Source organism: Agrilus planipennis, unplaced genomic scaffold, assembly GCF_000699045.2.
Source record: "Agrilus planipennis isolate EAB-ADULT unplaced genomic scaffold, Apla_2.0 scaffold18, whole genome shotgun sequence".
NCBI lineage: Eukaryota > Metazoa > Arthropoda > Insecta > Coleoptera > Buprestidae > Agrilus > Agrilus planipennis.
In genome coordinates this window covers 388557-402583 of record NW_020438920.1, presented here as the reverse complement: position 1 = coordinate 402583, position 14027 = coordinate 388557, and the positions used below count along the sequence as shown (strand labels likewise).

The window sequence follows — 14027 nt, the reverse complement described above, 5'->3', positions numbered from 1 at the left end:
AGTTTTGTATTAACTAAAGGCAACAGCAACAATTTTTTTACAGTAAAAATATTGTGTGAACCTTGGCATATAATAAAAAAGTTAAATCGTTTAATCCCAGGGAGACGCCCCTTTTACATGGATACCAGATTTGGATAAACATATATCGTACATTAAGATTATTATTAACGTCCTGTTGACATTGCTTTTTAATAATTTTACATTAGGTGTGTTTCGAATATAACCCAGCATACCGGTTATGAATCGACGCCATATTGTACTGGTGTGCCATCATACTGTACTAGTGAGACAAGTGTGACGTAGTGGTATATCAAACGGGCGTGCGTGCATGAGACTTTGAGGAACTTTTTATTGTATGAAACTTTTGGAGCAAAATTATTGTAAACAAGAACAAACATTATTCCCAATATGGCGTCAATTTGACGTCAACGTACTGGCCAGAATGCTGGATTATATTTCAGAACACACCCATTACACACACAAATGATATGATGAAGTTTTTTTTTGAAGTGAAACTTCTATGTAGACGGGATATTACGATTTTTTCTGTTACGAAAAAGCGTTACGGCCGCGTGGAGGGGGTAGACGGTATATCGCGTGGTGAGAAGCGGTAGCGGCAGAGGAAGAGAATGGCTGGCTGCGGCGGAGAGATGACAACGGCTGTATTAGATAGAGTCCCGGCGGCGTGTGCTGTGCTCAGCTGTTGTTTTCTTACCTCTGCTCTTCACTTGGCTGTTCATCATTGCCTTTATTTGCGGTCTGTGTAAAAACCAAACCATAATTTGCAGTGAACCTATGAAAACGAAATGTGTGCTGGGGCACACAGTAGAAGTTAAACTTCAACGGACAAGTGGAAAAACGAATGGCTACAGACAAGTGGAAAAACGAATGACAACGGACAAGTTGAAAAACGAATCGCAACAGACAAGTGGAAAAACGAATGACAATGGTGAAGTGGAAAAACGAATCGCAGAAAAAGTTTTACTTCAAGTTTTACAGGCAAGATTGTTAATGTACTTGTCCAATTTGAAAACCTGCAAGTAAAAATTTTGTTTCGATTCATTTTTCCACTTGTCCGTTGAAGTTTGACTTCTACTTTGTATTCCAGAACGCATTTTTCGTTTTTAAAAATGATGTAACTGCCCTTACTTTGAGTACCAAACATATTCTTTTAATGGAATCGATAACTTACAAGAACTGCGATTATTCTTTTGTTTTAGTTTCACACGTGTTATTTTTTTTTAGGATGATCTCAGCGTTACTGTTTTCAAAAGTTCTATTTATCGCTATTCGATGAGCGACATACGCCACAGCCATATACATGTAATTTTGAAAACATGATCACATGTTTTGAAATTTAGTTAGATAACACTTTTATTACCAAGTAATAAGTACATAATTGTTACACATCACTCATAGTAATTAGACGGTATTGACGATTTTATGTAGTATGCATGCAGGCACATCTGAATAACTCGAAGATTCTTTATTCCTACGTCAATCGCCAATCCGCAGGTAGTTTTTTTTAATAAATTTCTCCTTTTATTACAATTACAATAAAAGACTGCCACTATGACCTATTAAATGATTCATGACATTTTGTTGTAATGTTGAAAATGTTTAATAAAATAGTCACATTTTAATAACAAATAGTCTATAGCCATAACAATTAATTATCTTACTTACGTATGTGAGAGTGCGCATTTAAAATGACTATGGTGTTTTCTTAAATTCTTGAATAGTTCTTATAAAACTTACGATTAAATAAATTAATTAAATTAAATAAAGGAGGAAGTTCTAACAAAATAATTCGAAGTGGTCTGTATTCTGTCGAAACTGCCAGACGCGGATCGCGATTTCGATCTTTTTGGATCTCATCAGCGCGTCGCAGGCAGCTCCGACAGAACACAGACCAACCTTTACCTGCTGTCTTAACAGCGCGTTTTAGCGCATATTTTTAAATGGACCTTGCTGGAGCATACGTAATCCTAAAATGTAGCATCGTACTACAGATGGCGCTCACCACGCCATTTGTGGTATTTTCTAAAACGCGCTGTTCTACTTCGACGTGTGTGTACTTTTTTTAATGTACGTATATATGCACGCGAATTACTCCGAGATCCTTCGCAATCAATTTGCGCGATTTCTTTTCCATTTGAAAGAGGATTTTCATAAAAATTGACCCAGCAGTTTTTTCTTATTAAATTAACTAGTTCCTCCCCCCTAACAGTCACTGTGAGTGAACCACCATTGCTTCGAGTGGTCGAAATTAATTTTTGTGAACAATTTGTTCAATCACTTCCTTTGTGTTAAAAATAGTTTGAAAAAAAGAAAGAAAAAATATATTTTCAAAAAAAGAGAACAAAAATGAATGCCATTTTTCCTTTTTACACACTCGTGTATTGGTTAACCGTTTTTAACTGTTAATAAATAAATCGATAATATAATTAAGCATTAAATTATACATAATCACCCAAAATTGAATATCTGCTTAAATAAAGAAAACTCTAAACGTTTTATGGTAAATATTCTTGGATTTAATTTAATAAAATAGACCTTGTATTCTGCTAATAAATCCAAAAATATTTACTACAAAAAGTTGAAAATGGAAAATTCGTGTATATCATATAATTCCATAAAAATCGAATGTGATTTACTATTCGTATCCGCAACATTTTCGAAATACCACAGTGTTTAACCAATAAAGAAAGTCCTCAATCATATTGCTTATAAACATAAGCACTTCGATTACCAAATTAATAAAATGAAAAAAAAACTAGGGCAAATTAAAATCGGTAACCGGAAAACAAGAGTGAAATGCGCCTCAAAACTAGATTAAATATTATCTGTTAATTAAAAAGGATACAGCGAAAGTGGAACTAAAACCGTGTTCGAAATTTAAAAGCTATTGGATATTCGCCATAGCTTAACTGTTGTCTTTTTGGATTGTAACGGTAAACGTTTGTTTTACCTAAATATGTATTATACGTATATCTAGATGCTACCTGTTAGTGTACAAGTCGTCCATGACCGAGGAAATTTAGGAAGTGAAAAAGTATTAATCTAAAAACGTATTTAGTGGTATTGGCTTTTGGTAGGTGGAACATGGTAAATACATAGTTATAAAAGCAGGATTCTATTCTTGAGGCAGTCCCTCCAGAATTGAGACAGGGGTAGTGACGAGCAAAACAAAACCAAAAACAAGACTATTCCAGTCTTGGCCTTGTCTTGGTTTTGCTGATATAGCCTCGGTCTTGATCTTGGTCTTGCGTGTTAAGTCTTCATCTTGCTCATTTAATCTGATACGTTTCTTTTAAAGAATTCTTCTAAGCACAAATTTGTCTATTTACCGACACAACAACTGTCTTAAATGCTGAAATTTTCTGTCATACATGCGAACTTTTCAAGACCTTTAAAGAAAATAGTGTTATGAAAACTAAAGAATTTGCCCTTCCTCCAATGCATAAATTGATGTTTCCTCCAACGTATAAATTGACCTTTTAGCGAACAAAATAATGTAAGGTATAAGATATTCGGGCATAGGAACAAGAAACACTTACTCCAAGGACATTCTTGTAGATCTCTTTTTTAAAACAGTGATAAAGTTTCTTTTTTTTATATTTAGTGTTAAAATCTAGTAATGCAAACTGAAGGATTTTGTTGATACGGTTTGATCGACATCTCGTACGGTTAGCAACTCTCCAGTTTCAGTCCGGAGACTCCAGAAGAATTAAGTTTTCTCCGAAAGTTTTTATTATTTAAAACAATTAAATAAAATGACTAATTAATCTACCAATTGGTTACTTTATTAACTATCCAAAACGAATAAACTTTTTTTGAACATTTATATATGTATTTATTAAATGGATGTCTCCTGACTTATTCCAACGATCTCCAGACTTTCTGAAATTTTGAGTTGGCAACTCTAACATCTAGACAAAATGAAATTTTTCTCAGATTCAACCTCAATACAAGCATAATTAAAAATTGAAAGTGGGTATTTATTTCTTACAAATTAGTGCAATTACGTAGCACTCATTCGATTAATTATTTTTCACTGGTATCTATAAAACGTTATTATTGGTTTGGATCATTTTCTGTTTTTGTTTTTCCGCGATGTGCAGTAAAACGAGGGGAATATTAAGTGACGCAAGTCGTTAATTATCCTTTTGTTATGATTGTTCGTGATGTAGACCTTAACCTTCCGAAATGTGTTCTTCGAATCCGCCGATTTATTTGCACAAGCATCAAAATTGATTTACAACACTCACAACTAACTATTAAGATCAAAGCAGACAAATTACAGTCATAAATTGATCACGCGCATCTTTGTCGAGCAATAATATGTTTATAATTTGTTAAAGAGAGATAGAAGTACAAAAGCGTGCATAAATCCTACCAAAAACACTTGTCGGTGTTTATACTGAACGACTACAAGCTGTCTGGTGTTAAATCGTTTTCAAATAGCGATCAAACGCGTGTTTGTTTGAAAAGAGATGGCCACTATTGTATCTATTGTTAAAGACGAAAATGGGGGTAGTTTAGGTGAATGATTGCGTCTGTTCAAATCATGCTGGATCATTGCCAAATGGAAACTTACGCTATTAAAATTGAGGCAGGGGGAGTTGTGATCTTTGTTTTTACAACAGTTTATTTATATTTTGCAGATTTACCCGAAGAAGAATCAGTCGCATCCAGCAGCTTGTAAGAGAAGCAAGTCAATTGGAGAGAGATTAATTCTACTGCGTAAAGAGAGACGAAAAGAAAAAAGTCAATAAAGTGCATGTTATTAGTGTTGTTTGTTTCGTTAAGATTATGAATAAAGTTTAATAACGGCTAGTAAAATGACTTTTGTGGACTCTGGCAACGGCCACGATTAAAAATGAAACAGTTTTTAAATATGGAATCATTGCGTATCACGTCAATTCTGGTACTTCTTTACACCTGTTCGGTTTCTTCGTTTCCGTCTCGTCCATTAAACGAAAGATCAGCCGATTTGGCTTGGCAGGCCTGGTTACTAGTTGACGATCAAAATCAAGAGAAAAACTACGGCGCTGAAGCCCTTGGACGTCGCAGAATCACCCCCAAATCAGTATTTATTGCACCCACGTTCAGTCCGGAAAGTTTGCCGCCCTGCGCCAGTGGATATCAGTCAGATAGCATGGGACGGTGTGTGAAATTGATTGAAATTGATCAGGAAGCTCATCTCGATTTTCTTTTGCAAAAATTGAACGAAAGATTCGGATATGAAGAATATTCGAGAGAAGAGGATGACGAAAAGTCACCGTCGGGTCCCGTACAACTGAACATCCCCCTAGACGAGACGCCCACAGGAGTAGAAAGTGAATTGGAAAAGTTTGAAGAAAATATTGACGTTGCCATCGTTGTGACACCCACGAATGGAAGGTTCAGTTTCGACGGTGACGATGAGAATGATGACATCAAGAAGAATCGGAAAAAGAGTGGAGAGGAGTTTAACGATATGAAAAATGTAAGGTGAGTTCTAATAAGGCAACTAAATCATCTTTACTAACGGGTTCCTAATATCCTTCCTACGCATTCCTTTGAAAACAGACACTTGTTTCTTGTACCATCTTTATCGTCAAATTTAAACAAAATGATTTTATTGACGCAAAAGAATATGTATTTTGTAATAAATGAATTTTTAAAAAAGCTAATACCACATATTGATACACCATTCTGATTTTTAAACATCGAACATGTGTCTGTCTGTGGGTTTTTTTGAAACAAAGCAGTTTCAGAATGGGAGAACCAATTTCTTGTGTGAATGTGTTTTGAACTTTTGATGAGATGGGGTTTTGCTTTATTTACTGAATTAGGTTTAGCTGTTTCCAAAATCTTTAGCTTTAGTAGCAGTTTTGAAAAAATATTAGTCAATTTCGAATTCGTGCTCCAATGTTTATTTGCATTGTCCAGTTTTTATAATCATGCATTTGAACGTTTTTGTTTAAAACGCATTAGCTTTTTGTGTTAGGGTTTTTAGATATTGATAAAATTTCGCTAGTATACACAAAAGATACCTGCCTATATATGAAAAGGTAAATAGTTATATCAATAAGCCTTTAAACCATGTTCTATTATTTTATTATGGGAAATAATATGTAGAAACCCAGACCCACAATGTGAAAGAAATACAATAATAATTAAATTCTTGTCTATTACTATTATTAATTAATTCAAGATACTTTAGAAGCAATTAAAATTATTAATTTTCTTTGTTAGATTTTAAATAAAAAACGTAAACACCTAAATAAAAATATTTCCCAATAAAAAATTCTGAAATCAATTCAAAAATCGAAAAATTTAATTTTTGCAAATAGTTTAGTTGCTATCCGTTTCTTCCCCTCGCGATCTTGTAGGAGTCTCTTCGTTGTTAGTTATAGATATTCAAATTTCGTTTTTACGGTTCATTTTGGGACAAAAATAGTAAGATCCCAATTGTTTTACTGTACCTACGTGTTTATTTTATATATTAAACTCTAGAAAGTACCAATAACCGATCTAATTTATTTAAAAATTTAAACTGAACACGTTTTCACTTAATTAAATTGGCTTTTCTATCAAATAGTTTAGTTAGTATCTTTTTTTTTAAGTTAGGAAAAACGGAATTCAATTTTTTGTAACAATAATCTTCAGTGAAACTGATTCTCAATTTAACGACTTTATTATCCAATGAACTAAAACCGTACTTAATCACTTTTTTTAATCGCTACAAGCAATAAATTTTTTACCGATTAAGAAAATGAAAGCACTCTTCTCAATCATTTTTCAATAACAGACGAACATTATAAACAAAACGATAATAAAATATAGTTCGAAAAATGAATTTACGATTAGTGTACTTCATGCAGATACGTCTGTACGTCCATTATAATGGAAACAAACGAATAATTTGCACTCTTTACTAATCATTTATCGTATTGGGCGTCATGGGCGTAGCAAGACATTCTTCCTATGGGGGCAGAAAAATAGTTGCAACTTTATGTAGGTTTAACGTGTTTGGTTTCTATGTTTTTAAACGTTGTAACGATATAGTGACTCATCAATGCCTTTTCCAGGGGCAATGAGCTTGCTATGGGGGGGGGGGGCAGCATCCAAATGACATTCGGGGTTGTGAGCTTTGCTGATAAAACAGCTCCATGCATTACAGTTTTTTTTTTGAAAAATTTTGATCTTTTTGCAAGGCAATATATTATATATGCATACAGGAGAAAAAGTGTAAAAAATTAAATTGCTTAAAACTCGAAAGTAACAGTACCAATAATTTTGTCAAAAGTCTACTCATACACTTTAGGATTCTAAATGTATAAGGAGGTCTTCTTTAACATACAAACTTGCAAATGAGAAGGTATAATAGTTTTTGAGTTATATGAGGGGCGGATTAGTAAAGATTCGCGTAATACTCCCTTTTCTCTTTTTCTAACTTGGTTGTCACAATGTACTTAAATATCAATAGTATGGTTGAAAGATACTGTGCACACATCCAACAACTTCTGTACTAAATTTTTTTATCTTTGCAGAAATTCAAATCACGAAGACCTCACCATAAAATCAGAAAATTTTCCGCTTATACCTGATGATATCAATCCGACCACCAATCCTATCAAAGCATTGACTGATTTGGGGTATTCCATGGACAGAACAACTGTCTACGAAAGAACTGAATCTGCAGGCCTGAATACAGAAGACGCCACTACAGAGTCTCTACCAACCGAAACGGCTACTAATACTCAACAGGCTCTATTCTTTCGTGAACCCGAAGAAACCGAGGACCGCAATTCAAACTCAAATAATGTAGAGACAACAACAATTGACAATACAGCAAGCAAACAAAATGACCCTAATCGATTTATCGATCCGCTCAATATGAGAACAACGACCGATTCGCTAAGTACAAATACCGAATCATCAATTCAGAAACGAACGACAGAACAATATCAGGAAACTGACACAGATTTACCCGAACATCATAGACGTCACAATTTCCATCACGATCACGATCGCATAAACGAATTTCGAACAAGTACGTATCGTCCACATGTATCAATACGATTTCCCCTAACCGACATTGATACTACGACAACGAAAAAAAACCTCGAAAATTCTTATCACCAGAACAAACCTATACATAATGTACAAATGTACGCAAACAGATTCCAGCATCTGCCCACAACGCAAAAATATATTAAACCAGGAGAAACTGTCGATGCTGGAAACACACCACGGCCAGAATTCGTCTTCAAAAATAGGGATCCCTTGGCAGATGAAAATTTTCGAAGAAGCCTAGGGATCGAACCGGAATATGACCGTTTCCAAATAAAGACCGAAGAGCATAGTAATTTCCCTTCTAAAACTAGGAGAAATATTGATAACAGGAAAATTAATACCTGGTTCTTAACTCCAGCAGATTTAACTAATTCTAGTCCGCACAAACCTCTAGTATTCAGATTCCCTCACAAAAGTGGTAGTAGACGATTATTATCAGAAACTTTACAACAACCGCAAAAAACAATTTACAGGGAAATGTCGCCTGAAGACCTTAAAGTGCTTTTTGGAAATCACAGACACAAACGGAAGTCAGAAAGATGATCCAAACTTTTTAGTATTGTATTGTCATTGAAGTGATTTTAAGGTGAGGAGATTAGAAAATTTCCAGTTACCTCACTATTATTGTAAGTTTAATAATGTGTTTGCAAAGTGTACACTTTTATTTATTTACATTTCTATATTAAAAAATGTAAAGAAAACTACTAAACCTACTTAGTTATCACTGTGACATCTAACAACTTGCGCATACACCGATCAGTTTTAGTCACTATGTAGCACCACCAATCGTTGACCCTACGATGCATGATTTTGATGATAAAGCTGGATTTTTCCAATTTCTATGTAAATTGTAGATGATGCTGATTAATGTAAATATAGTATTTCGTAATCACTTAAGTAAATACTAGAATAATGATTTTATTTATTGATTGTAAATTTTGCGTATTAATGCCCTACCTGCCCACTAGTAGTAATTATTAATGTACTAATCTAGAATAGTATATTTATTTAATTTAGCATTATTTATACGACATGTGTAGCACTGTGTACCTGGTATATCTAACTTGTAATTGATTTTTATCGCTGTACGACTTGTATTATTATGTAAAGTGTAAAGTTAACATTTATAATTAAAATATTACTGTACTGTCTATTAATCATTGAATTTTATTTTAAAACGAACTAATTTCTTTTTAGACTACCTAATAACAATTCTTGGACAAAAATTCTTATGTTGCGGAAACAATTTCTTTTCGACTATCTTATTTACTTTAAGGTGTTTATTAATATGAAATGGGTAATAAAATAAAATAATCAAATACAAGCTAAAATTTTTGCTACTTGGATAAAACAAGTGCAAACATTAAAAGACCAAAATGTATCGCAATCAGATAATGTGTGTGTTACCTTGTCAGAAACGACTTTAAACTGTTATACTGTTTTTAAATTATCAAGATTAGCTAAACTTATTAATTAATGAGAAATGCCAGCTTAAATGAAATTTACTACATAACGATAATATGACAATAAGAACCTTTAGAAGTTATTTTGTATTTTTATATAAGCAGACACCAGAGGCATCAAACAAGCCAGAATGTTAAAAAAAGTACTACCCATATGTAGGTATTTTAAACATATATCCTAGTTAAGTTTTCAAAACTAAACGCTCCGTATATTTTATTTTTTGATAATCTACGATATCCCATAATTGCACATTTATTAATTACAAGGTATATCGAGTACCTAACATACGGTTGCACACAAATAAATAATTGATATTAATTTTACTGCTCATTTTTAGTAGTAGATACAGCTTGTCAGGTAGATGCCTTTGTAAGACCTTATCATGCATTTGAAATATTGCTATTAACAGCAAATATCACTAGATGGAGATATGTGTACTTACTTGTCGTTTTTAAAGCACTTGTAACGCTAACTAACATTACTTTTTAACTATTTGGACAACTAAATAAAACGGTAGATGTAATAAAAGACTGCGTAAAATAAAGAACATTTCGTAGAACATTTTAATCTTGTTAATTAAATGCTTCTTTGTCTATCTAAATCTTAGAAGTTAGGTCATATTTTGATTTAGAAATGATTTTGATGTGCATCCTAACGAAATCGATATCATTTTGTTTTCTTTTGAATATCAAAAAAACCTTCTTTTGTAAAATATGAGAATTAATTAAAAATAAAAAAGTACTTAAGCTTGCGCTTCTTTGATTGTTAATAACTAAAAAATCACCACAACCGTTTTACAAATGGCAACTATAAATGCATAAATAACGCAAGAACAAATTAATTTACTTATATATTTGGATTAAAAAGCAACTTAGTAAAATATCTAAATTTTGTTTATTAAGTTATTTTCAATGCTTGTACATCAATTTTAAACAAACACCAGTAATTTAACATAACTAACACATCACGTTTTACAAAGACCTTTAAAATTTCTTGCTAATAAATATATTTCGGCTGAATCGGAGCGACTTGCAAGTGGCTTAACAATCTTAAAAGTTTGAAAGTACTGTGAAACACTTTGTTCTAAATCTTTCAGATATTTAGACTGCCACAATTTAATTAAAAAACATGCATTCACTTCGCAAACTTGTAATGCAAACCTTAAAGCTAAATAGCACAAGTCTGCCATTTTATCATCATCCATTTCTTTTATGCCTGATGCACGAGGTGCCATATCTGATAAAAATACGTTTACTTTTCGGCCTTGCAAGGTATCTATTAACTTTGCATGTGTCTCTTGTTGTGTAAAATCGGCATTTCCTATAATAATAGCGCCCTGTTTAAAAATTAAATAGCTTTAATACAAAGCAAAACTAGAGTCAGTCATTCAAATAAGACAGTTAAATGAAAATATCTATTAAAATGAGTTATTCCATGTGAAATCGTTTAAGGGAGGCTATTGAGATCCCTTTACGAAATGGCATGTATGAGGACCATCTTGTGGCAGATTGAACTAGACTTTAATTTCACTTTCATAGGATATTTGCAGCATGTTAAAATTAACAACATTGTTAACCCAAACAAATTTAAGATAAGTTACAGTATTACATTAGGGTTGAACTCTAATCCAACTCTGTTTCTGTAACCCAAAGGGTGCACTTTCTGATTCACTTCCCTTTTACAGGCTTTCTCTGTAGACTCCTTTAACAATCGATTATGTTAAATTTTGTAGAAATTTTGCATCAATCTTCGCCTATAAATACAGTAAAAAATCGCCCTCTTATTAAATTTTTGTTTTGCCAATCTGCCTTCTTCTTAAAACCAAAGCAATTATTGATTTTTACAGTAAAAGGTCTCATTTTTTTGTCCCATTTAAAGGTATAAGGTATACTCCTATAAAAATTTGACAAATTACACCAATTGTTTTGTACTAAGAAAGCATTTTGGAAACCTCAATTTGAGCAGCTAAGCAATTGAAATTTCTAAGCACATTATACCCTACTACAGTAGGCATAACAATTATTAGTAGCTTGTTTCATAAATCATTGAAAAACTGTAACATTGAAAATCCTCAAAAATAAGCACCTTTTGTATTCAAGAAAATAGAAATCTTTAGAAGTTCTTTCTTTAACTCTTAGGAATTGATGAGGAAATTTAGATTGAACATTGTCAGTATCAAAAATAGTTAATTTCTAAATCTAGACAGATTCACATAGAATAATTCAGTAATAGTTAATGGCAAATTTTTGAATAAAGAACAGTACTGCAATATATGGACCAACTGTTCACAATCTAACAAAATAAGTATTTATTCATAAAGTCTACATACTTCTATTGGATATATGGGTTGTTTATCGATTGAAATAACAATTCCACGTGGTTCTTGAGGATTTAATGCAACCGCATTAACCCTTTTCACTGCAACTTGGGTCCAAGATCCAGGAGCTGCACCACAATCAATTACAACTTGCCCAGCAGTTAGAAATCTATATTTATCATCTATTTCTATTAATTTAAATGCACTTCGGCATCTGCAATGTGACAAATATATACACATATAAATGAGTATACTGATATTGAAAGATTAATTACCTTAAATTCATTGTTTTTGATTTTTCTACATAAGGATCAGAAAGTTGTCTCGTTAACCATCGTGTAGAACTAGAATTTTTACCATTCTTTGCTATTACTTTTTTACAGTTAATTGTAGATAGATGAATATCTCTCATGTGTGTGAAATTACGCAAATTTTTAATTGTACTTCTGCTAGCATTCATTTTTACTTTTAAACCATGAGTTATAACCACTAACTCAAAAACATCGATAGGTACTCTACAAATTAATTAAAAATATACCTTTCCTTTTTCTGCATTCTTAATTTCAATGCAATTTCAAATAAAATCAGTTTTTTATTATTCTTAATAATCGAGCTATGACTATCACAGTTTAAATGAAGGTTAGGGTTTTCTGATTTCATATCATTTAACAGTATTCCACAACACACCATAAAAATATGGTAAAAATTATCTAGAAGTTTTTAGGAATGTAAAATGACAAGGTGGTTTTGCTCTGTCTTTAAAAAATTCAACATTATTTTCAGAAAATTGTAAAAAAACTCATAAACATTACAAAAAAAGTTTATTTACTTAAAGATGTCAAAAAATTCCTACCATTATTTTCTCAAATAAATGTTTTAACTTTTTTGACACTTAAAAACATCTTAGCAATAAACTACATGTACATTTACTCTTCAAGTCACATTTCATACAGTATCAATTAACATATTCAACATATTCACAATTTAAATGATGACTATAAATTTTCATCATGGAGATATGAAGTGGCTATCCTTTCCAAATCATCAAGACTAAGACTCTGCACATTTGCTTCAAAATCTTTCATGAATTCTTTTAAAATTAGATTAATTTGTTCTTCATTGTAGAATTTCTGAAGATATCGACTTAAGACAATATTAAGTGATTCTGGCTTCTTAATAATAAGATGTAGTTTAGTTCCGTCTTTTATTTTATCATAGAAAGCAATTGTTTTATCGTCACGAAGTGATTTACCAAGAAGTACTAGCGTTTGCTGATTTACAGGAACTTTCAATTCTTTTTCGATTAGATTTTTTACATCCAAAATTTTCATGTCCTGATTAACGTCCAAAACTGCTCCATCTCCGTTTAATACTCTCACGAAAATTTTCATCTTAATTTATCTTATATATTCGCTTTTTGTAATGCTCAAAATACAACAATGTACAACAACAGTTTCTTAAATAATCAATATTTCCATTTTGTTTGTGTTATTAACTGTTTTTATGTATGTTGACAACCATATTGACAACCATTTGACAACACAACTAAGACTATAGATACTGACACGACCATAGATCAAGACATGACTGACATATTACGAATAGTGATTATTACCAAAGCCTGACTATGGTATGACTAGAGATCATCCACAGATCGTAGTCTTATTGTTTAAACTATTACTTTGCCAATGGTTTATGAATGTTTCTGACAAATTATTTGTGATTAATTAATTTTTTTTCTGTAACATGCATTGTAATTACGAGCATATAAATAAATAAATTTATTTAAATCACTTTTTGTGAGTTGCAATTTCAGTACATTCAAAACATTAAAAACAATGTCCAACAATTTGAACAAATTTCGTAAATATGACATCAAAGGACATTTAAAACTATGATATAAGTTAGAATTTTAACCCATCCATGCAAAATCACATTCTTCATCAGACCCTATATCACTAATCGGACTTGTATCCAAAATACCAGGACTTGACCTCCCACCAAAAGCAATATCCGAGTGATATTCACTTCTAGTAGGAGTTTCTGGATCAGGCCAGGTAGGCATAAAAATTCTACTACCACGAGATGTCCTATAACTTGGAGCTTGAACAGGCATTCGAGAAGCCTCTCCTGATAATCTGGGTCTTGTGGGTGTTCTAGAATGAGTACGTTCCGGTGA

At 32.3% G+C, this 14027-nt stretch overlaps 3 protein-coding genes across 8 annotated transcripts in view; 1 reads left to right on the top strand and 2 right to left on the bottom strand.

The window, feature by feature from the left end:
• Nucleotides 1–9224, top strand: part of LOC108744126 — a 153824-nt gene extending 144600 nt beyond the window's left edge. For 3 of the 5 annotated variants that reach the window (XM_018479730.1, XM_018479732.1, XM_018479731.1), the window contains 2 exons: nucleotides 4668–5496; nucleotides 7542–9224. In XM_018479730.1, coding sequence (XP_018335232.1) covers nucleotides 4883–5496; nucleotides 7542–8610 — 1683 coding nt within the window. In that variant the 5' untranslated portion in view covers nucleotides 4668–4882 and the 3' untranslated portion in view covers nucleotides 8611–9224. Of the gene's footprint in view, nucleotides 1–3823; nucleotides 4546–4667; nucleotides 5497–7541 lie in introns of those variants that run through there. The other 2 variants (XM_018479733.1, XM_018479735.1) reach the window with 2 other exon arrangements.
• A 1182-nt stretch (nucleotides 9225–10406) lies between these two features.
• Nucleotides 10407–12661, bottom strand: LOC108744152 (rRNA methyltransferase 2, mitochondrial). 2 transcript variants are annotated; one of them, XM_018479778.1, is made up of 3 exons: nucleotides 12124–12661; nucleotides 11861–12062; nucleotides 10407–10867 (listed from the first exon to the last, which is right to left on the bottom strand). In XM_018479778.1, exons 1-3 carry the CDS (start codon nucleotides 12306–12308, stop codon nucleotides 10496–10498), a joined length of 759 nt encoding a protein of 252 aa, XP_018335280.1. In that variant the 5' UTR covers nucleotides 12309–12661; the 3' UTR covers nucleotides 10407–10495. The 2 variants fall into 2 exon arrangements, with proteins under 2 accessions (XP_018335280.1, XP_018335281.1); XM_018479779.1 differs by having other exon boundaries at nucleotides 10735–10851.
• Nucleotides 12662–12758: 97 nt separating this feature from the next.
• Nucleotides 12759–13404, bottom strand: LOC108744153 (ubiquitin-like protein 4A). Its single transcript, XM_018479780.1, has one exon. The coding sequence runs from the start codon at nucleotides 13237–13239 to the stop codon at nucleotides 12844–12846; it is 396 nt and encodes a 131-aa protein (XP_018335282.1). The 5' UTR covers nucleotides 13240–13404; the 3' UTR covers nucleotides 12759–12843.
• Nucleotides 13405–14027: the final 623 nt, after the last annotated feature.